General features: G+C 41.2%; 1 protein-coding gene across 1 annotated transcript in view; it reads right to left on the bottom strand.

Annotated features, from left to right (window-relative positions):
* Nucleotides 1-22570, bottom strand: part of HEATR5B (HEAT repeat containing 5B) — an 80242-nt gene that overhangs the window by 53314 nt on the left and 4358 nt on the right. Inside the window, exons 4-14 of the mRNA XM_075862810.1 lie at nt 21864-21972; nt 19956-20105; nt 19167-19338; nt 17446-17603; nt 16797-17046; nt 16503-16658; nt 16175-16425; nt 14446-14557; nt 13778-13930; nt 11936-12035; nt 11605-11714 (exon numbers count right to left, since the gene is read on the bottom strand). Of these exons, the coding sequence (XP_075718925.1) occupies nt 11605-11714; nt 11936-12035; nt 13778-13930; nt 14446-14557; nt 16175-16425; nt 16503-16658; nt 16797-17046; nt 17446-17603; nt 19167-19338; nt 19956-20105; nt 21864-21972 (1721 nt within the window). The remainder of the gene's footprint in view (nt 1-11604; nt 11715-11935; nt 12036-13777; nt 13931-14445; nt 14558-16174; nt 16426-16502; nt 16659-16796; nt 17047-17445; nt 17604-19166; nt 19339-19955; nt 20106-21863; nt 21973-22570) is intronic.

Raw genomic sequence — 22570 nt, 5'->3', positions numbered from 1 at the left:
CAGCATTTAGAAAATGTCTTAACCCTTTAGACGTCCCACAGGAATTGAAGCAAAGTAGAGGTGAAATTTACTAATTTCATTATTTTTCAGAAATTCATTTTTTATTAATTTTTTTTGTAACAAAGTTTTACCAGAGAAACGCAACTCAATATTTATTGCCCAGGTTCTTAAGATTTAGGAAATATCCCACATGTGGCCCTAGTTTGGTAATGTACTGAAGCCCAGGCCTCAGAAGCAAAGGAGCACCTAGTGGATTTTGGGGCCTTCTAGTTATTAGAATATATTTTAGGCACCATGTCAGGTTTGAAGGGCTCTTGCGGTGCCAAAACAGTGGAAATCCCCCAAAACTGACCCCATTTGGGAAACTACACACTTGAAGGAAATTATCTAGGGGTATACTGAGCATTTTGACCCCAGAGGTTTATTGCAGACATTATTGGAAGTAGGCCATAAAGAAATTAAAATCTACATTTTTTCAAAGAAAATGAAGGTTTAGCTAATTTTTTTCTTCATTTCCACAAGGGCTAAAGGGGAAAAAAGAACATTTGTAAAGCAATTTCTCCCGAGTAAAACAATATCCCACATGTGGTCATAAACGGCTGTCTGGACTTTATGTCTTAGAAGGGAAAGAGCGCTACTTGGCTTTAAGTGCTCAAATTTAGCAGGAATGGTTTGCGGAGGCCATGACGCATTTGCAAAGCCTCTGAAGGGACAAAACAGTGGAAACCCCACACAAGTGACCCCATTTGGGAAACTACACACCTCAAGGAAATGATCTAGGGGTATAGTCAGCATTTTGACCCCTCAGGTTTATTGCAGAAATTATTGGAATTAGGACGTGAAAATTAAAATCTAAATTTTTTTGAAAGAAAAGGTAGGTTTAGCTAATTTTTGTTCATTTCCACAAGGACTAAAGGGGAAAAAGCATGTCGATTTTGCAAAGCCCCTGAGGGGACAAAGCAATAAAAACGCCCAAAAAGTGACTCCATTTAGGAAACTACACCCCTTGAGGAATTAATCTGGTGGTGTAGTGAGCATTTTGAACCCACAGGTTTTTTTTTTAATAGAATTTATTAGAATTGGGCAGGGAGAATAAAAACAATCCCTTTTCTTCAATAAGATGTAGCTTTAGCTCTAAATTTTTCATTTTCTCAACAAACAAAGGAAAAAAAGAACCTCAACATTTGTAAAGCAATGTCTTCCGAGTACGGCAATACCATATATGTGGTCATAAACTGCTGTTTGGGCACACGGCAGGGCTCAGAAGGGAAGGAGCACCATTTGTCTTTTGGAGTGCAGATTTTGCTGGATTGGTTTCTGGGTGCTATGGTGTTTTGCAGCAATTAGTGTGCACTCGATGTTGCAGAGTAAAAAAATGGGATTTTTTGCACAGATATGCCAATATGTGGTGCCCAGCTTGGGCCACCAAAACAAGACAGTTCACTAATTATTATGCAGTGTTTTCCGGTTTTAGAAACACCCTACATGTGACCCTAATCTTTTGCCTGGACATTTGACAGGGCTCAGGATTGAAAGAGTACCATGTAAAATTGAGGCCTAATTTGGGGATTTACAAAGTATTGGTTCACAATTGCAGGGTTCTGATGTGAAGTAATGAAAGAAACCCCTGACAAGTGACCCCATTTTGGAAACTGCACCCCTCAAGGCATTTATTAAGGGCAGTAGTGAGCATTTTCACCCTACAGGTCTTTTCCATAAAATGATTAAGCTGCGGATGGTGCAAAGTCAAAAATTAAAATTTTTCCCTAGATATGCCATTGCAGTGGCAAATATGTCGTGCCACTGGAGACACACACCCCAAAAATTTTTAAAATGGTTCTCCGGGTATGGCGATGCCATATATGTGGAAGTAAACAGCTGATTGGGCACGCTGTATGGTTCAGATTGGACGGATCCCCATTTGGCTTTTGGAGCGTGGATTTGCTTGGTAGTAGTTTTGTTTGAGTATTGCTGGTGTTTTCGTTTATAATGTGGGGGCATATGTAAGCTGGGCGGAGTATATCAGTGGCATGGTCAGGTGGTATAATAATTGGGTTATTAAAAAACAGCAAAATCCATAAATGTGTGTTATGCTGTGACACAATCCTTTCTGCACAGGCCAGTGTCGCACTGATAAATGGTGTCCTTTCTTATCCTCCTTTTGGTCCACACTCCGCACCTTTGCAGTTTGGGGAATTTTGCTGGGTAAGTGTTGTCCTGGTATAATACGGGCGCCCTAGCTTCCAGCGGATATGTTTGGGCCCTACACTTCCTGGTTCCCCAATCTTAGGGCCTTGATAAGTCGCCTCTTGAAACAGAAGAAATGTTCCCCTCGGGCCTGCACTACCGCATATTTTTTATTTTAGGACTTATGGAAGCCTTAACTAATTTTATTTTTTCATAGATGTAGTGGTATGAGGGCTGTTTTTTTTTTTGTTTTTTTTTTTGCAGGACGAGCTGTACCATTTTGGAGTACATGCGACTTTTTCATCACTTTTTTTCCTATTTTTTGGGAGGCAAGGTGACAAAAAAAACGCATTTCTGGCATTGTTTTTTAGGTTTTTTTTATACAGCGTTTACCATACGTTATAAATTACATGTTAACTTTATTCTGCGGGTCAGTACGATTCCGGCGATACCTCATTTATAGCACTTTTGTTATGTTTTACAACTTTTTGCACAATAAAATTACTTTTGTATTTTTTCTGTCGCCAAGTTGTGAGAACCAGAACGGTTTAATTTTTTCATCAACGGAGATGTACGAGGGCTTGTTTTTTGAGAGACGAGCTATAGTTTATATAGATACCATTTGTGGATACATGCAACTTTTTGATCACTTTTTATTCCAATATTTGTAGGGCAAAGTGACCAAAAAAAAACGGAAATTCTGGTATTGTTTAACCCGTTAGTGACCGCCAATACGCCTTTTCCCGGCGGCCACTAATGGGCTTTATTCTGATGCATATACCTTTCCACGGCGCTGCATCAGAATAAACAGAGCAGGGAGCCGTTAAATCTCCCTGCTCTCAGCTACCAGAGGTAGCGGAGGGCTGGCGGCATCCCTACTCGAACGTGTGAGATCTATATAAGTATAGATCTCCCCCGTTTAACCCCTCAGATGCGGCGCTCAATAGCGAGCATCGCATCAGAGTTGTTTTGGAGAGAGGGAGGGAGCTCCCTCTCATCCCACTGACACCCGGCGATAAGATCGCCGAGTGTCTGTGTCTCCGATGGCAGCCGGGGGCCTAATAAGGGCCCCCAGGTCTGCCTGTAGTGAATGCCTGCTAGGTCATGCCGGAGGCTTGGCCTAGCAGATGCCTGTCCGTTTTAAACAGACAGGCAGTAATACACTGCAATACAAAAGTATTGCAGTGTATTATAAAAGCGATCGGAGAATCGCATATTAAAGTCCCCTAGTGGGACTAGTAAAAAAGTTTAAAAAATAAAGTTTAATATAAAAAAAAAAAAAAAAAAAGTTACACATATTTGGTATCGCCGCATCCGTAACGACCCCGACTATAAAGCTATTACATTATTGAACCCGCACGGTGAACGCCGTAAAAAATTAAACAAAAAACTATGGAAAAATTGCTGTTTTCTGTGAATCCTGACTTAAAAAAAAATATGATAAAAAGTGATCAAAAAGTTGCATCTACTCCAAAATGGTATCCATAAAAACTCCAAGTCGTCCCGCAAAAAAAAAAGCCCTCATACAACTGCATCGGCGGAACAATAAAAAAAGTTATGGCTCTTCAAATATGGAGACCCAAAAACAAATAATTTGTAAAAAAACAAACGTTTTTACTGTGTAAAAGTAGTAAAACATACAAAATCTATAGAAATTTGGTATCGTTGCAATCGTAACAACCCGCTGAATAAAGTTATTGTGTTATTTATACCACACAGTAAACTGCGTAGATATAGGATGCAAAAAAAAAGAGTGGTCAAATTTCAGGTTTTTTTATATTCCCCCCCCCCCAAAAAGTGAATAAAAGTTAATCAATAAATAATATGTACCTCAAAACGGTGCTATTAAAAAATACAAACTTGTCCCGCAAAAATCAAGACCTTATACAGCTACGTCGACGCAAAAATAAAAAAGTTGCGGCGATGCAAAAAACGTAAAAAATACCTTGGTCGTTAAGGTTTCAAATAGGCAGGTCATTAAGGAGTTAAGTTTTTTTTTTACGCTGTTCACCGAGTGGAATAAACAACATAATATTTTTATAGCTCAGGTCGTTACGGTCGCGGATCTATGTTTATTTTTTATAATAAAAGGACTTGATAAGGAAAAAAGGACGATCGTGTTTTATTTTATTACTTGAAACTTTTATTATGTTTTAAAACTTATTTTTTTCTTACACTTTTTTTCAAGTGCCACTTGGGACTTGATTTTTTTTTTTCTAATACATTGCACTACCTATGTACCCTCCTGCAATTTTTATTAGCTATATAAAACTTTGATCTTATTACTACTTTTATCTACCTACTCTCTCTCGCTCTCTCCCACTTTCCGTCAAGTCTTTATATTACCTTTCTCAGGTATTTCTTACCCCAAGATACCTCACAAATGTTTTCAGGAAGCTATTGAACTCCATGCAACAAATAACATGTTTTGCAATATGGTACTCTCTTTAATTATATTAACTTTACGTTGAAAAACTGGGTTTTTATACTCAACGTAAAATCTTTTTCTCATTGTATTCAGTGGTAGATACAGGACCATGGGTATGGCCCTCTGCCTATAGGAGGCTGACACTAGGTAGGAATAGTCTCATCTCTGCCCAGGCAGGCCATATACTTCCCAGTTTGTACGAAAGCAGTAGGAGAAAAAAACCAAAACGAAATCCCAGACCAGATCAAATACAATGGTGGCCTTGGATGCTGCAATCCCTTGCACGGCTCTTCAGGAACGTCAAGAAGAGAATTTGAGCACTGAAACTAGTCTGCCACAGCCAGATAGATGCGGACTGCTCCTACGTCTAGGAAATGCAAAGCCCGTTCCCTCGGATCAGATGGGGAGGGGCAGAAGGGCGAACAATCTCTTCATTGTTATGCAAGGCTGAGACGACCTTCGTGAGAAAGGATGGGCCAGAAAACCACCTTATCCCCTTATGGATGATCAAAAAGGGAGACTCGCAGAAGTAAGCAGCCAGCTTTAAAACCAGTCTAATAGAAGTGATGGCCACCAGGAATGCAACCTTCCAGGACAGGAGACAAAACGGAAAGGTTTCTCAAGAATTCAAAAGGAGCAACCTGAAGAGCCCCCAGGACCAATTTGAGATGCCGAACATGATTTGTATTACTAAATGTAGGAACTGCATGAGTCATCCCTTGCAGGAAAGTTTTCACTTGAGAGCAAAAGACCTAAGGCTATGTTCACACAGAGTTTTTTTGCAGGCAAAAAATTCTGCCTCAAAATTCCGTCTGGAATTGATGTCAACAGGAGGTCAGACACGTAGACGTCCGAAGATGGGGCATGTCGCTTCTTTTTCCCGCGAGACGGTTTTTCTGCTTGCAGGAAAAAAATGCATCCGCCTCCCATTTAAATCAATGGGATGCAATTTCAGCAGTTTTTTGGTGCGGTTTCCGCGTCCAAAAACGTGTAAAAAAAACTCAGTGTGAACTGGCCCTAAGTCTGCTGAAAAAGTATGGACAGGGCAGTGATTTTCACGCGTGTTGTACGGACCTATGTTAGTCTATGGGGCAACAGCACGTGCTTTTCTGTTTACAAACATCCAAACGGAGTGTCATAATGATGGCGGCTGCGCGAAAATCACGCAGCCGCGCATCATACGGGGCTGACACACGCAGCTGTCAAGTGCCTTTTGCGCGCGCAGAACGCCACGTTTTTTGCATGCGCAAAACGCACACACGCTCGTGTAAACCCGGCCCTAGGCCAGATTTACACGAGCGTGTGCGTTTTGCGCACGCAAAAGGCACTTGACAGCTGCGTGTGTCAGCCCCGTATGATGCGCGGCTAAGTGCTTTTCGCGCAGCCGCCATCATTATGACACTCCGTTTGGATGTTTGTAAACAGAAAAGCACGTGGTAATTTTCTGTTTTCAATCATCCTTTTCACTGCTGTTGCACGAATCACGCTTGTCCCACGGAAGTGCTTCCGTGTTGCATGCGTGGTTTTCACGCACCCATTGACTTCAATGGGTGCGTGATGTGCGAACAACGAACAAATATAGGACATGTTGTGAGTTTTTCGCAGCGGACTCACGCTGCGCAAAACTCACGGACTGTCTGCAATGCCCCATAGACTAACATAGGTCCGTACAACACGCGTCAAAATCACGCACGTTGCACGGACGTAATACACGCTCGTGTAAACAAGCCCTTAAGGGAAGACAATCCAATTCCTAGCTCCTGGCCTGATTGTAGGAAGGACATGATACTATGTGTGGAGCATGCCATTGGATGGAAACTACACCGTTCCCACCAGAAGAAATAGGCCTTACATTTACGGTGACACACATATTGGGAACTCCATCATGTAACCTGTCAACACCACCTTCCGAACCCAGGAGTCATTCACATGAGCGAGCCATATCTCCTGAAAGGAAAGTAGTTGTCCTGCCCGTGCGGAAAGCCAACACGGGTGGGGAGACACCTTTAGACTAAAGTTATCTTGGCAGAGCAGGACTTCTGGGTCTTATGTAGCTATTGCCCAGCAGGGCAGAACTTGGAAGAAGGGCATCTGGGCTCAGCAAGTTGGGTAAGGACAGGAACATCTGAGGATGGATAGAAGGCTGCGGGCGGCAGGGCCATTTCTTAGGCAAATGAGAACCCTTACTTCCAGTAGCCTAAGAAATAATCTTGTCCAGACGTTTCCCAAAAAGTCAGCCACCAACAAAGAGAAGGCCAATGAGGGCTTTTTTTGGAAGCCTTATAGACCGCCCAAAGTTTCAGCCAAATGGAAAGCTGTATAGCGGGTATTGAAGCAGGCTGACTCAAGAGAAGTCTCAAAATAGAACTTTGAAGCTTCAATTACCTGAGACGCAATGCCAACCATAGGCGCACCTTCCAAGATACCCATGTTCAGTTATTTACTCCAAACCGAGCAAGCCTTACTCACCCAAGCAGAAGCCGGGGGCAGAGCAGAACCTGCAGCCACGAATGCAAACTTTGTCCGGTAATCCAACTTCTTGTCAAAAGCGTCACTTTGTGATGCTGCTCTTAGACACCCCTGAGATAGGTGGATCCACAGAAGTAGAAATAGACCATTTAGAGATCAAGTCCTCGTGAGAGGGAAACATAGTATCAATGTGTCCAGGTCAGGAGGTTTCTATTCTTTGCATAAAATAGTCTCAAACTCTGTTTAGAAAGCATAGCCTTTGGCTATGTGGGTGCTGTAAGGGTGTCTCTTCCCGAGAAGGGGAGATGGGGGGGGGGGGGTCATCCTTTACATGAAAGGTGTTTCTGACAGCAGGTATCAATGCCTCGAATGGTTGCTGTCAGTTGTGAGTCCTACTCAGATTCTGAATCCAAATATGAGGATACAACGGAGGGAGAAGACAACTGGTTAGAGACGGCATTTAAATCACCTCTAAGAATGGCATTTAGGCGATCTAAGAATATGAGGGACAAATTGGTTCATGCAGATGTTGGATCCCCACGTAGAGGTCATCAAATTACATTGGCTCCTCCTAGAACTGGTTGCTTCCCATGCCTTAATTGTGGAAATTGTACTAATCTTGTCAAGGGGAACATGTTCACTGACCCTGTTAGTGGTAGAATATTTCAGATCAGACATTTCTTAACTTGTTCCTCCACATTTGTTATAAACGCCTTACAATGCCCATGCAAATTTATTTACATCGGAGAAACTACACAGGAGTGTAGAGTCAGGATCAATAAACACAAATCGACTATTCACACGAAGAGACTTGATCTACCGGTTTTTAGTATTGGTGATCTCAAATTTTGGATCATAGATGATGTACCGTTACATAGGAGAGGGGGTGATAGAACAGCGAAACGCAAACGTAGAGAACTGGAATGGATTTTCCGGCTCAATACATTATCACCTAATGGACTTAACTTTGACGTCACATGAAGGGTATATTTAGCTATGTCGGTTGCTATGGGAGACGCCTGTATATCCTCGATGTGTCTTGAATATATGATATGATAAATTGAACATATATATATATTTTTTTTAGCTCATATTATATGACCTTATATGCAAGTTGTATGATTATATATTAATTGTTCTCTTTGTATATTCTTTTATATATTTTTCCCTAGATGGAAAATGATGTGTGGACTTCCTCCTCTGAAACTCAATTGTTCCATTCTCCTTATGCGTGGATTTTCATATCGTGCGAGGTGTTTTTGATGTGCATAAGTCAGATCTCATTCATAAATAGTATACGTACCTGTTTATGTACTCTTCAAAAGTATGTTGGGGATAGCCTATATTTCGATTAATTAAATATTAGTGCAACATTACGCACTTTAGGAGTAATTTAACATCTGGCAATTGATCTCCAGTTATAGGGCTATTACACTATATAAAAATTCTTCATTGTCACTTTATTTAGGTCAATTATATGACCCTATATTTAGTTATCTTTTTGATCACATTTATACACACTTTATTATCTTTTTGCTTCCATGTGATAATACCTCAAATGAATTATCTAATATTGATTACTCCCTATTGTAGAATTAGCCCTTAGTTGTGATCTCTATATAAAATTTAGGTGTATGTAATGAATCTACGGCTATACAGTGTGTCTATTTATCATATAGGAATGTTTTACGTTGTATTTTTCATTTTTGTAAGGCACGTCTATCTAGCCTTATTTTCTAGTCCTGATATAGTCTCCCTTTTGTCGTATAGAAGTGTTCTAGTCATGATCCTATATGATAGGATATATGCTGTCTTTTAAAATGGCATGATATAGATATGTCTCCTGTTGTAATTTTGCGAGAATCTATCGTGGTGCGCATGCGCTATTGTAGTCTGATTGACTAACATAGATACGATAGACGTTTGGTCTGTTCTCCTGACACGCATGCGCTCTTTGATCTCGCTGCGCCCTCTAGTGGTGAAACAGCAATATGTTTTTGAATGGACCTGCGCAGTAGAAAGTTGGGAGACACCGAGACGGATGTACAGGAAGTTCACACGCTGCAGTGTATGTAGTTATACATTGCTATTTTTAATTCACTTACACCTGTATAATTAAGGCACTTTTGCTATCTTTCCCTATTACAGGATAGCCTTAAACGCATGGTGTGCACATTTATCCCATTTACCATTTATTATTGCGGATATGCATTATGTCATGTATTTTTTTTTATATATATTACAATGTATTCTGTGTTTTTTATACTATTTATGTAGATGGTATTATTGGTATTTCTGGCTCTTTGAGTCCTTATATACTCTGGTCTTTTTGTATATTCACATGCCTGAGAAAGGTCCTGTTGGACTGAAACGTTGAATTTGTGGGTCAATAAATTCCTGTTATTTTGGATGTGCTGCCTTCCCTTTTGAATTTTTCGGTCTCCATTCATGGGACCTTGGATCAGGTTCCTGTAAGGCTTGCACCCATTATACTATACCGATGCTGTGATCATTCCTTTTTTCAGTGGTTAGAGACAGCGTCACCATTGATGCCTCTAACATCTAACAGGGGACCCATTGAAGGAACCTGAAGGGGAACAGGACTTGTCCCCGGTACTTCAGCGCCTCTTATCGGATTTATCGCAAGAGGTAGACTGTGTGTATTATTCATGGGACAGGAGGGCATTGAGTTCGGCCACCATCTGGGAAGGCAAGAACTCCAAATACTCAGCCATGATTTGGGAGAGTCTGGAAATGTCACCTAAGGCCTAAAGCAAAGACGACGGCCCATTCAGGGTGCCACACCCAGGGGGGGGGGTAGCATCCTGGGGGTCCAGGGTCACAGACACTGTGGGTAGACTAGCAACAATAAAGCTTATTACAACCGCCACAATTAAAAGGTAAAAAAACATGGCCGCCTGGTGGAATTCTTCTGTGATGAGGACATGTCACAAGGTACAACCAAAAGTGTCAGTAGGAAGATTGGAGAGCACTGCACATAAAGGAAAAAAGTGAACCCTAAAAAAAAAAAAAAAAGATAAATCAGCCATATGACTGACCTACCGGACCCCTGTGCTGTGAACCATTTGCAGAAGACTGGAAAGGCTGAGGAGGCGAAGAAGATGAAAATGAGAGCACCGGGAGCAGCAGCTGAATAGTTCCCCACTCCTGAAGAGCAGCACTGAGAAATGGCGCCGGCACCCAGAGATTTGCCGATTAAACCATGCGGGTAGCAGAAGACCGACCCTTCCAAAAGCCTGCGATGAGGAAAGGCCACTCTCCTCTTGAGTCCGCCTCCAGAAAAAACTAATTCCTCCAATTGGCTGACCAATAGAGCCCCAGGATAAAGTGGAGTCAGCGGCCGAGTTCTGTTGCAGGCCGGGGACTAAAGTAGAAAAACCTGGCCTGCAGCGCTAAGGGGACGAGCAAAGTGATGTCACAAGAATGGTGCAGTGTGGCGCTCAGTCTCCCACCACTAAAAAGGCATGTAGGGAAGAAAATGACAGTGGTTCCCCTAGTATTCCTGTCCTGGTACAAGGAGATGTGCAGCAGATACCCTCACGTATGTCCCCAGATAGGGTGCACTCTCCCAATAAAACAAATCCTTCCTTAGGCTATGTTCACACAGAGTTTTTTTTGCAAAATTCAGTTTGGAAGTTTGAGCCAGATTTTCCTCTCCCTGCATGCAGATTTTCGCTGCGTTTTTCGCCCGCGACCATTGAGCGCCGCGGGCATAAAACGCTGTGAAATACGCTTTCTGCGCCTCCCATTGATGTCAATGGGAGGTCAGAGGCGTAAACGCCCAAAGATAGGGCATGTCCCTTCATTCTCCCGCAAGCCGGTTTTACCACTCGCGGGAAAAAGACGCCTCCGCCTCCCATTGAAATCAATGGGAGGCATTTTCGGTCCGTTTTTGACGAGTTTGCGGCGCGGTTTCTGCGTCAAAAAAAACTCTGTGTGAACATAGCCTTAGATAGGAAGTCCCACAAGGGAAAAGTTCTCTAGAGTATAGGTGGAAATGAGTGACCCCTTGGGGGGGGGGGGGGGGAGGAGGGGGATTTTCATTCTAATCCTCCATAATCTTCGGGTGCGTGCAGGTTCAACCTCTTCAGTAACCTCGCACAAATAGTGGGGTTATTGGCACTCACTTTGCGGATGCAGAATGTTAGGTTTGGTGACCAGCAGTGAGGGAAAGACCGTGGTGACCAGACCAACAACCCACCTGCAACTGAAGGAGACTAGATAAATTTAAAAAAATAGCAGCAGACGTGTTTATCAGGTCAAGTCTGCCTCCTACAGACACTAGGCTAAAACTCATTTAGCCAGTGTCTGTGGGAAGGGTATGGCCTGCGTGGGCAGAACCAAGACTTTTAATACCTAGACCTAGTGTCAGTCTTCTAGTGGCAAGGGCTATACCAATGGTGCTAGTTTGTTTTTTGGATACTGTCTCGGAATGAATAATTAAAACAACAACACACATGATCTACCTACAGGTCACAAAAACCATGCAATGTCCTCACCTTCATATGTCTTTGGAGGCAACAGAGCCAAAATGTCATACAGTCTTAGCCGGACCATTGCAGCACTTGCCTTTAGGTGAGCACCATGAGCTTTAATCACAGACAGAATGCTATAAGTAGAGCAAAGGTACAGTGTCAAAAACAGAGGCATTACGCTTCCCTCACAGTCTAAGCAGAGTATGCATAGCAAAGCTATATGTACATTCACTGCACTTTAAAACACCAACATTGTTGTATAACCCTGACAACAGGTATTGCTATTGCAAGTGCTTCTGGCTGTCAGACCGCAAAATAACAGGATCAACAGCCCAGGATTCAATACTATACTTACTGAGACATCATGGTCATAGCACACTCAATGGGTGTCATGAGCTTCCGGATCACATCCTCTGTGAGTAGCTCCTGACAATGAGCAACAAAACTACGCATGGCTTGAAAGATAAAGAAAAAAAAAGTGTTTATAAACGTTAGCTACAAGGCAGGACAGAAGGTATATACATAAAATATCAATGTCAAAAATAATTTGTGAATTACAATATTATATACTAGTCCTTCCCAATGACTTAGAATATCATCAAAAAGTTTATTTCAGTAATTCAATTCGAAAAGTGAAGCTCTTATATTCTATAGATGCATTACACTCAGAGTGATCTATTTCCAGCATTTTTTTCTTCTAATGTTGATGATTATGGCTAACAGTCAATGGAAACACAAAATTTTGTGTCTCAGAAAATTTGAATATTATAGAAGCCCAATTTCAAAAATTATTTTGAATACCGAAATGTTGGCCTACTGAAAAGTATGTATGGTATATGCACTCAATACTTGGTTAGGGTTCTTTCTGCATGAATTACTGCATCAATGCGGCGTGGCATGGAGGCGATCAGCCTGTGGCACTGCTGAGGTGTTATGGAAGCCCAGGTTGCTTTGATAGCGTCCTTCAGCTCGTCTGCATTGTTGGGTCTGGGGTCTCATCGTCCTCTTGACAGTACCCTATAGATTCTCTATGGGGTTTAGGTCAGGCGAGTTTGCTGTGGACTGTGGAAACTTCACACTGGACCGCAAGCAACTTGGATTGATGCCTCTCCACTCTTCCTCCAGACTCTGGGACCGAGATTTCCAAATGAAATGCAAAATTTACTTTCATCTGAAAACAGGACTTTGGACTACTGGGCAACAGTGTTGGTCACTGTGTTATATGAAGTCCAGTCAGCGCAGCCGTCTATCAGGAAATTTTACAGCACTTCATGCCTCCCTCTGCTGACCAGCTTTATGGAGATGCCGATTTCATTTTCCAGCAGGACTTGGCACCTGCCCACACTGCCAAAAGTACCAATACTTGGTTAAATAACGACAGTATCACTGCGCTTGATTGGCCAGCAAACTCGGCTGACCTAAACCCCATAGAGAATCTATGTGGTATTGTCAAGAGGGAGATGAGAGACACCAGACCCAACAATGCAGACGAGCTGAAGGCCGCTATCAAAGCAACCTGGGCTTCCATAACACCTTAGCAGTGCCACAGGCTGATCGCCTCCATGCCACACCGCATTCATGCAAAAGGAGCCCCCACCAAGTATTGAGGGCATTTACTGTACATACTTTTCAGTAGGCCAACATTTCGGTATTAAAAATCATTTTTGAAATTGGGCTTATATAATATTCTAACTTTCTGAGACATTAAACTTTGTGTTTTCATTAACTGTTAGCCATAATCATCAACACTAATAGAAAAAAATGCTGGAAATAGATCACTCAGCATGTAATGAATCTATATAATATATGAGAGACACTTTCTTAATTGCATTACTGAAATAAATGAACTTTTTGATGATATTCTAATTCATGGAGTAGGACTAGTATGGATGGATGTATGTATATATATATATATATATATATATACACACACACACACACACACACACACACACACACACGCGCACTTAGGGTAATTGTTAAGCAACAATCCAGCAGATCAATCCAAGAAGACAATGAGGAGGTAATATGGCCCATTATTTGAACATGTTAATATCTAGAAAATATAAATGCTGAAGACAGCAGAAGAGGCTTTTATGACATGAACTGGAGAATCCGAGAAACACCTTCTTGTTCCACAGTAAAAGCTGTTCTTAGTTTTCTTACAGTAATTAGCCAATTTACAGGAGAGCCTTACCACATAGTGCTCCAGCACGGCCTTCCAGCGTCACTTGCCAAGTAAAAGAGTCTCCCCGAGCCTTTTCAGCCTCCAACTCTTTCAAGGAGCGAGGGAAGACATTTCTCCACAGCAGAAGCATTTTAGGAAGATGGTACCGCACAACTGAAGGACCTGGAAATGAACACGTGTACTGGTATCAAACTACAGATATAGAAACCATTATAATAAAATATACATTTTGCCTAACAACTAAGGAAACATTTGTATAGTTGAGTGACATACAGTATAGTACAGGAAACCATTATAGCGTTATTCCCATCCTATAAAGAAATGGCATATCACTAGGATATCCCATCACTTTACAATCGGTTGGGGGGCGGGGTAGACACCTGGAACAGCCACCGATCCTGAGAATAAAGGGGCTGCATCCCTGATTTAGCGGCCCTATTCACTTAAATGAGGACGTGCTGCAGTTCCCTACCACTGTGGCCATTTCATTCTAAGGATCGGTGGGGGTCCCAGAGTTAAGAACCATACCGATCACTTTATATGATGGGAATACTCCTTCAATTTTCTTATTAATTCACAGAAATATAAATTGCACAGCCAGCAGGTTTCCACAATTCTGCTAAATGGTATGACTAAAAATACAAGGGTTGATAGTTTAGAAACCATACTGCACTTACCTAATGTCATCAGAGCACCCAGGAGCAACCACCCAGCCTGTGTGCGCTGCAGAGAGAGTCTGCTGTTCTGTGATGCTGTGCGGAGCAGGTCTTCAGCAATACTGACTACCATCTGCAAAAGTAGATACGTTTCAATTATAGATGTTAAAACAAAAACAGAAAACCTAAAACTCTTATAGAATATAGTCTTCAATCCCAACCACAGTTATATATTGATATATGGTGAATATGTATTATAAATCATATATATGGTTGACTTCTGACAACTGCATGCCATGTCTGACTTTTAAGTAAAAATTGGACCAGTGCTGAGGTACGAGGTCTTGAAATTTCCTTTTGTTAAAGAGGATCTGTCACTAGTTTATTAATGCCCTATATCCTAGCTAATCTAATTGGCGCTATGATGCTGATAACTACAGTGTATTTTTTTTCAAAAACATATTTGCAAAATTCTGAGCATTTTTCTAAATATGCCAATTTGGCACGAATAGCCAATTGGGAGGTTGCTCTTTCTCGTCACTCTGGGCGGTGTTGTCCTATCAGCGTCATATAGTTCTCCTCTTCCCAGCGCAGCAACACAGCATGATCATATAGTATATAGCTTCCATTCCAGACAGGTGATATCTCTGGTTATTTCACAGCTAGAACTGCGATGCTGGTGGCATATGAAAGATTAAAATCTCATCTTTTATATGCCACCAGAAACACTGTTCCAGGTGGTCCACAGCCTGAGATATGGCTATTTTAAGTGATCCCCCTTCCCTCCAGCCTCAGTCTCTCACACTGTGTGAAGCAGCTTCATACTGATAGGACAGCGTCAGAGGCTGTGACATAGCTCCACTTCAGGACAATCGCTGCTGTTGACACCCACTTGTCTAGTATAGGCTTGCATATTTGGAAATAAGTTTTTAACTTTTAAAATAATAAACTTTTTGGGACACAATTTTCACTAGCATTATCAGTGTGGCAGTGCATATTAGATTAGCTAGAAGATTGGACATTACTAAACTAGTGACAGATCCTCCTTAAGCAGCTTTAATGAATCCAATATGAATAAACGCACAACTATTTAGGATAGAATCATCGTTCGTTCCCTTGTAATGGATCTGAAATAAATTTTCTAGCCAGCCTAATTTGGAGTCCTGGACTCGATAAACAATGGATAGGTAATCATCAGTAGCACTCATTCCATACACTAAGAATCTTTTAGGGCCACCTCCCCTAACATCCTTATAAACATGTACACTCCAAGAATGCATGTTTATTTCAATGAGGAAAAGGAAACAGTCTACTGTTAAACACTTCTGGCAGTGGCTTATATCCCAGCAGTACGAACGGATCAGGAATCTCCCTAAAATGTGGCATGGGGCAGTTCGGAGGCCCTCATACACCATATATTTTTTTAGCAGGATCTGCCAGCATTATACTAATGTGCGTAGGCAGCATTACTCTAGCTGTGGTATTCTTGTAAATATTAGTATCCAGTGTTTACTAACAGATGGGGTCACTAAGAAAAAAGAAGCTGGGTAGCCTCCTTTAAGTCGACATGTCTTCTAAGATCCTTATTACCGGATACAAGCATAGCATTAGCACAGACCTGTTCAGGAAAATTTTCATCATGATGGTAGAATTGTCCTAACACAAAGGACTCACACCAAAGCAATTAAGAAAAAGGGAGTCAACCCATTTACATTTTTTTTTTTTGAGAGGCTAAATGCTATTTTCTTACCTTTCCTTTGGAGTGGGGAATACCCAAGGGGCACTGATGTACGCCTCCAAGCAGGGCAGCCATAGCAAAGCTATACCCACTAACAGCTTCTGGTGAATTTTTAAGGTTATGAAGTCTCTCTGCACACCTGTCCAAGAGTGGAGTCAGCTGATAAGGTAGAGCTACAGCAACACAACGTAAACACCACGCCGCTGCTAGCCTTGCCGCCATGCTGGGGTGAAGAAGCACCGAGGTGACCGTATCCAGAAGCCCTATGTATGAATAAAGATGTATTTGTATGCATAGTACACAGCACTCAGAATATGTGTATGTTGTCTGACTGACCTACCTATGGAAGGCTCCTGTATAAGAGGAGATGCAGTAGAATTCAGACTTTGAACCAGGCTTCCCAGCTCCTGCAGAGCACAAACCATTACATGCTGACTGGCAGATACATCTGCGGTACCAACTTTATTTTCATTGTTGGCGTCATTTACAACAGCCTCTGCAAAAGACAGATAAAACAAAAATAGTGTTATTCAATGCCTAGTATGCAGTTCTAATCTATATTGTGTGTTTAACACGGTTATAAGGGGGTTGTCTGGTTTGAAAAATTTAAAAAAACAGTTTATGGACTTCTTACCCACAGATTTCATTTGTTTGCCGATAGCCTGGCATATTTCTTTAGCTGCTGCATTTTGAGCCTTTTCCCCTAGCAAACTGCCAACTGTGGCTCGTAGAATAAAGGACACACATCTTCTGGAATAGACCGCCTCCACATGTGTCTGTGTAGCACGAGGATGTGACACAAGGTCAAGTACATGAGAGAGAAATGTGGCAAAATTGCGCTCCAGCCATTGCCCTCCTAACGCCGTGACAAACACCACATATGCCTATTGGTAAAGAAAAACATTAGCAATATATGCAAATATTCCTTTTCGAACTTCAGTTTTTCTCTCAATCTTTTGTTTTCCACCTCCTCTTCATTATCGAACTTTTGGAACATCTACTGTTTAAGAGATTGAGGGTGTCCGGGCTCTGTTCCCAAAAGTGAAATAGCCAGACTGTGCAATCACTACATTAATGTGCGTGGGGTTGATATGGAAACAGTTAAGCACGCTCACTTGGTTGTTTTCAGATCTCCCATAGACCTTAAGAGACAGTGGAATAGGGACTGGGAATACTTGTTCTTGGGATTGCTAGTTTTCCCAGCCGAGTGAACCTCATCAATTGGACTATTATGGCTTTTCTAGTTTTCAAAGGACTGCAATGCAAGCATGTCGATCACTAACCTGCGTCACACCCACTCGGACTTCTCGACTGATGGATCCTCCACCCTTTAGCATTTCTCCTCCACTTTTAAGGAATCCAGAACCTCCACGTAGAAATCCAGTTGCCATCAGCTCCAGTACCTCCTCTAATGTGGCTTTCTTCACATTCTGACGCATCACTTTAGTAATAAAATTAAAACTCTGAATAAATAAAGGGTGGAAACAGATCGGCAGATGTCTCAATCATGGTTAGGAAGATCCAACATGGAACCTAACGAATTTGTTCACCTTTTTACGCCAGTCTTCCGGTGTAGAAATGTCAAAAAGGCCCAAAACTTTTAATTTGTTTATTATTTGCAATAGGGGTTTGGTTTAAAGGACGGGGTCACCGCAGCCCGACAGATTTACTATAATTTACGCCAGAAAGTGGCATAAATTATACCTGAAATTCTCTAGCTGGAATAGATTTCACTCTGTGGGACATATCAAGAGGGAACCCCATGCCGTGCCCCGATAATACTAAGCCCCCTTTCCCCATCGGACAATAATAATAATAAAAAATTAAATTTGTATAGATTTATTTATTATGTACTCACCTTACCATTCCGTTTCTACCCTCAGGCTCTTACAGCAGACCGCAGCTTATACAAGGCACAGACGCCGGGCAGCGTCAGTAACATGTAAAAGCCTGAGGTGAGAAACAGAGTGGGTTTCTTTTCTTGCTTTGTTTTTTTTTTTATACTTTTTATAAATTTGGCCTGGCCGCAGCCAAAAAATGTGACACAAGAGGCAATAAATGCGTTGCATCTTACTCCAGCGAACGGTTTCTTAAGACTGGCGTACGATACGCCAGTCTTAATACATCTTGCCCCTTGGATCTTTGTGTATAACGCGGATTGTCAGAACGGCTTGTAACTGCAGCCCAATTCTGAATATGATCACTAGTTTGAGATGCATGGCCAATTAGACTCTCCAGACAAGCAAAATAAACAAAAAGAAAGCAGATATTTTTGCCCTAGACGAATATTACTATACATAAAATATAGAATAGACATAAGTTTTAATTTAAGTAAATTGGATTATACCTGCAAATTATTATTCCTGTAAATTATTATCTGTGCAATACAGTTGATGGAATCCATCATGAATCAAAAATGTTACATTTACTTCCACATTTCCCCACAGAGTACAGATGATCGTTGGGGTTTCCAGAAGGAAACTCTATGTGATCAGCTTATTGTTAAGGGACCTTTGTAACAAGCAGGATTTGTCCAAAGCGGATAACCCCTTTAATAGGGTTGTGGTGCTCAATTTTGTTAGTACTGCCCATCCACCTCCCCTACACAAAAATACTCAAACATCTCAGCTGCCTCTAGAGGGTTGCTCTGGATACAGCACTACATTGCTATTACTTGCCTGAATAAAAGCCGCATACAGATTGGCCTCCTAGTGGTAGCAAGTTTTTTTACAAGTATGTTTTGGGTAGCGGAGAAATCATGCTCTGTACTAAAGAAAAGGAGCACTATAACCAAGTATATTATTAAAACGCTCAAAATTGATTTAACCTGCTGGTGAAAAAAAATCATGACAATAGGTGTACTTTAAGGTTGTAAACCCACTCTTTCAGGTTACGGTATGTAATAAAACTCATGCAGCTGCTAAAATAAATGTAATTTAGTAAACCGAATGATTTTTACAATAGTTGCTATAACGTGCAATGAGAGACTTCTTGCATAACCTACCTGCTGCCTGTTTTGGCATTAAAGCAGTAGCCATAACCGTTCCCAGGAGTTTCGACACTGCGACCCTGACCCCATAGTTAGAACCTTCTAGTGCCTTGAAACACAGCGTGGCTACATTTTCCAGCTCCGCTGTCCACATAAACACAGCTTCACTCTGTAGCTCCAGCAAGCACTGCAGAAAAATACATTGTGGTATTATATCACAAACATAATGTAACTGCACGTGAGACATATGACCAGTCCAGTTAACGCCGTTTGTGGATTAGCCATGCCATTTACAGAGATTACATTGAAAGCTCATATTACATTTTAACTATAAGTGGTGCTTATATTATTTTACAGATTGTGCCTTATTCTGTATAGTTTTGCTTTTCGACATGCAGAATTTCAAATCCTCATGCACACATCAGTATTCTGGTCAGTATTTTGCTTCAGTATTTGGAAGCCAAAACCAGTAGTGGAACGTAAACAGAGGAAACCTATAATGGAAAGATTTGCACCTCTTCCGTGTTTTGGACTCACTCCTGGTTTTTTCTTCCAAATATTGAAGCAAAATACTGATCAAAATACAGACTTGTGCATGAGGCCTGTAATAAATTGTACCCATATATGAAAAAAAAATAAATAAAAAAAAAAAAAATCTCATATATGGCATTCAATGAAAGCTATTTATATCATGATAGAGTGTTCGGCATACACTAGATCCTAATATAGTTTTTAACCTGTATTTCCATGAGAAAACGTAAAACCATATTTAATGATACAAGAAAAGAATATACAGTTACTTACCTTGGCATCGGCACATCTAACAGCCATGGATCTGTCTGTCAAAAGGGATCGTGTATTTTTGTAAATGTCTCTGTGACTGGAGGCTGCAGCTCCCCCAAGACCATTAAGAACTTTTTGTAAGCTCATCAGGATTTCACTGCGTCCCTGTGACTTGGTAAAAAAAAGGGAAAGTTACTGATTTCTGAAAACAGTTTCTGGACTACCAGCAAAAGCCAAAAGTATTTTTGAAACGGTTTGATAATTTGCAAAAATGTACCTTCCCGTATTAGACTGTGCCCTTATAGATGGAAGGAACAGTGACCTTTAAAAGGGAGTCTCATCTAATTCTTGCTTCCCAAACCGCTAATACCGCTATATAGGGAAGGATGATAGTTTTTTAAACATATCTATGTTGTCCAAGTCAGCTGTACGTGGTTTCTGCTTAGAAAGAGTCACACTTCCTGAATTGCAGAACTCGTCACTGCTCATTTGCATATGGCCTCCAGAGGAAGGCCATATTTTTATGGTTGACGACGGGCTGGCTTGGGCAACATACGCATGTTTGAAAAACTATCATCCTTCTTTATATAGTAGTATTGGCGGTTTGGCAGGTGAAAATGTGATGAGAGACTACCTTTAACATACACATAGAGTGACCGATATATACAGTGCATTTGGAATATCTTCAGACTCTTTCACTTTTTTAACATTTTGTTATATTAACCACATTATAAGTGCCCGATCTCCTATATAAGGAGATTGGCGCTGTAATGTAGGGGACAGTAATGCTTTTTATTTAGAAAAACGATCTATTTTAAACCACTTTATTAGCGATTTTTAGCTTTATGCTAATTCGTTTCTTAATGCCCAAGTGGGCGTTGTACAGAGGAGTGTATGACGCTGACCAATCAGCGTCATACACTCCTCCATTCATTTGCACAGCAGCATCGCGTTCTTACTAGAACACGATGTGCAGCCACATACACAGACATTAACGTTAATCAAGTGTCCTGATAATGAATATACATTATCCTGACACTTCTGAACCTTTTCTGTGAGATTCCAGCAAGTCACGCGTACTCTCGCGAGATTACAATGTAAACGAGATTTCGCTTCCCTTGCTGGAAATCCCACAGAAATGATTCAGAAGTGTCAGGATTCTGAATACACATGAGGCTGGAGGTAATGTATATTCATTATCAGGACACTTGATTAACGTTAATGTCTGTGTAAGTGGCTGCACATCGTTTTCTAGTAAGAACGCGATGCTGCTGTGAAAACGAATGGAGTGTATGACGCTGATTGGTCAGCATCATACACTCCTCTGTACAACGCCCACTTGGTCGAAAGTAAAAACACACCCACTTGGGCATTAAGAAACTCATTAGCATAAAGCTAAAAATCGCTAATAAAGTGGTTTAAAATAGATTGATTTTCTAAATAAAAAGCATTTATGTCACCTACATTATAGCGCCGATCTCCTTATATAGGAGATAGGGCACTTATAATGTGGTGACAGAGCCTCTTTAAAGCCTTGTGCTAAAATAAAATAGCTGACAGCAGGGAAGTCTGATTTTCGGCTGCTCTGCAGTGACTGTGGATTCCTTCTCCTAGTTCTAGGCCATCACGCAGTGTGCGAGCGCTCAGCCTGCCCCTACACAGCTGTGTATTGTACCATACAGTGTACTTACTCCTCACCATAAACCCCTAGGGACATTCTCAGCAGCCGCTTTGGCAGGATATGTACTAAACACAAGGGCACCCACTATTTAAAGTGAAGTGATACTTTAGAAGCCCTTTGACAGCTTTTTGTCAAAGTTTCCCACAAACAAAAATATTGGGCTTAACTGTATTTACTTGCTTCGTACCTACCTGTAAAGCCTCCTTTACTACCAAACAGGTGTGGCTGGGCAGTAGCATGGCACTTACCTCTGCACTTTTTAGTGACTTTAGAAGATTATTCACAGTTTCATGGAAGGAACTTCCCAACATCCTGCCCATCTTTTCATAAAATGCTCCCACGCAAGCAACAGCAGTCCTATAGTAAGCATAAAATATGAACCATACTATACTTTAACAGAGAGCATTCAAGATGGCAAATGACTTCTGCATCATCATTGCATGGAACTGGCTGTGTGAGGAATTATTAGATTATGCTTGTCTGATGAATTGGCCTAGTCCGTGCTTGGGGAACCCGTGGGAGAATCCCATAATAAATAGCTAAGTATTGCAAATACGGAGTATCCACAGTTTTCCTCTACACGGATAGAGATAGGTAACCACAAATGTTTCAGTCTTTAATTACACCAATTTTATAAGCCTATAGGGAAGATCCATTTATGTTACTTACTCCACAGTACTGCGGTGTGACTTCAAGGGGTTAAATACTTCTTAAGTTAACATTTTATTTCCTGGAATGGAAACTCTTTTGGTTGCTAAATGACAAACATGATATGGCAGGTTGTTTTCAGAGATAACTTTCAAGAGGACGGATTGAGTATCAACTTTCAATGCATTTAGGTTACTTAGAAACTGGATGGGCTGGTTGAGAAGACTATTTTGAAATATTCGGTTAGGGAATTCTCCTGTTTGGGAGAAAGGCTAAAAATTGTATTTCTTGCTCTGAGGGACCACAT

This window comes from Rhinoderma darwinii, chromosome 4, assembly GCF_050947455.1.
Source record: "Rhinoderma darwinii isolate aRhiDar2 chromosome 4, aRhiDar2.hap1, whole genome shotgun sequence".
In the NCBI taxonomy this organism is placed as follows: Eukaryota; Metazoa; Chordata; class Amphibia; order Anura; family Rhinodermatidae; genus Rhinoderma; species Rhinoderma darwinii.
The sequence above is the reverse complement of the archived record's forward strand: the minus strand, read 5'-3'. Positions and strand labels throughout refer to the sequence as shown.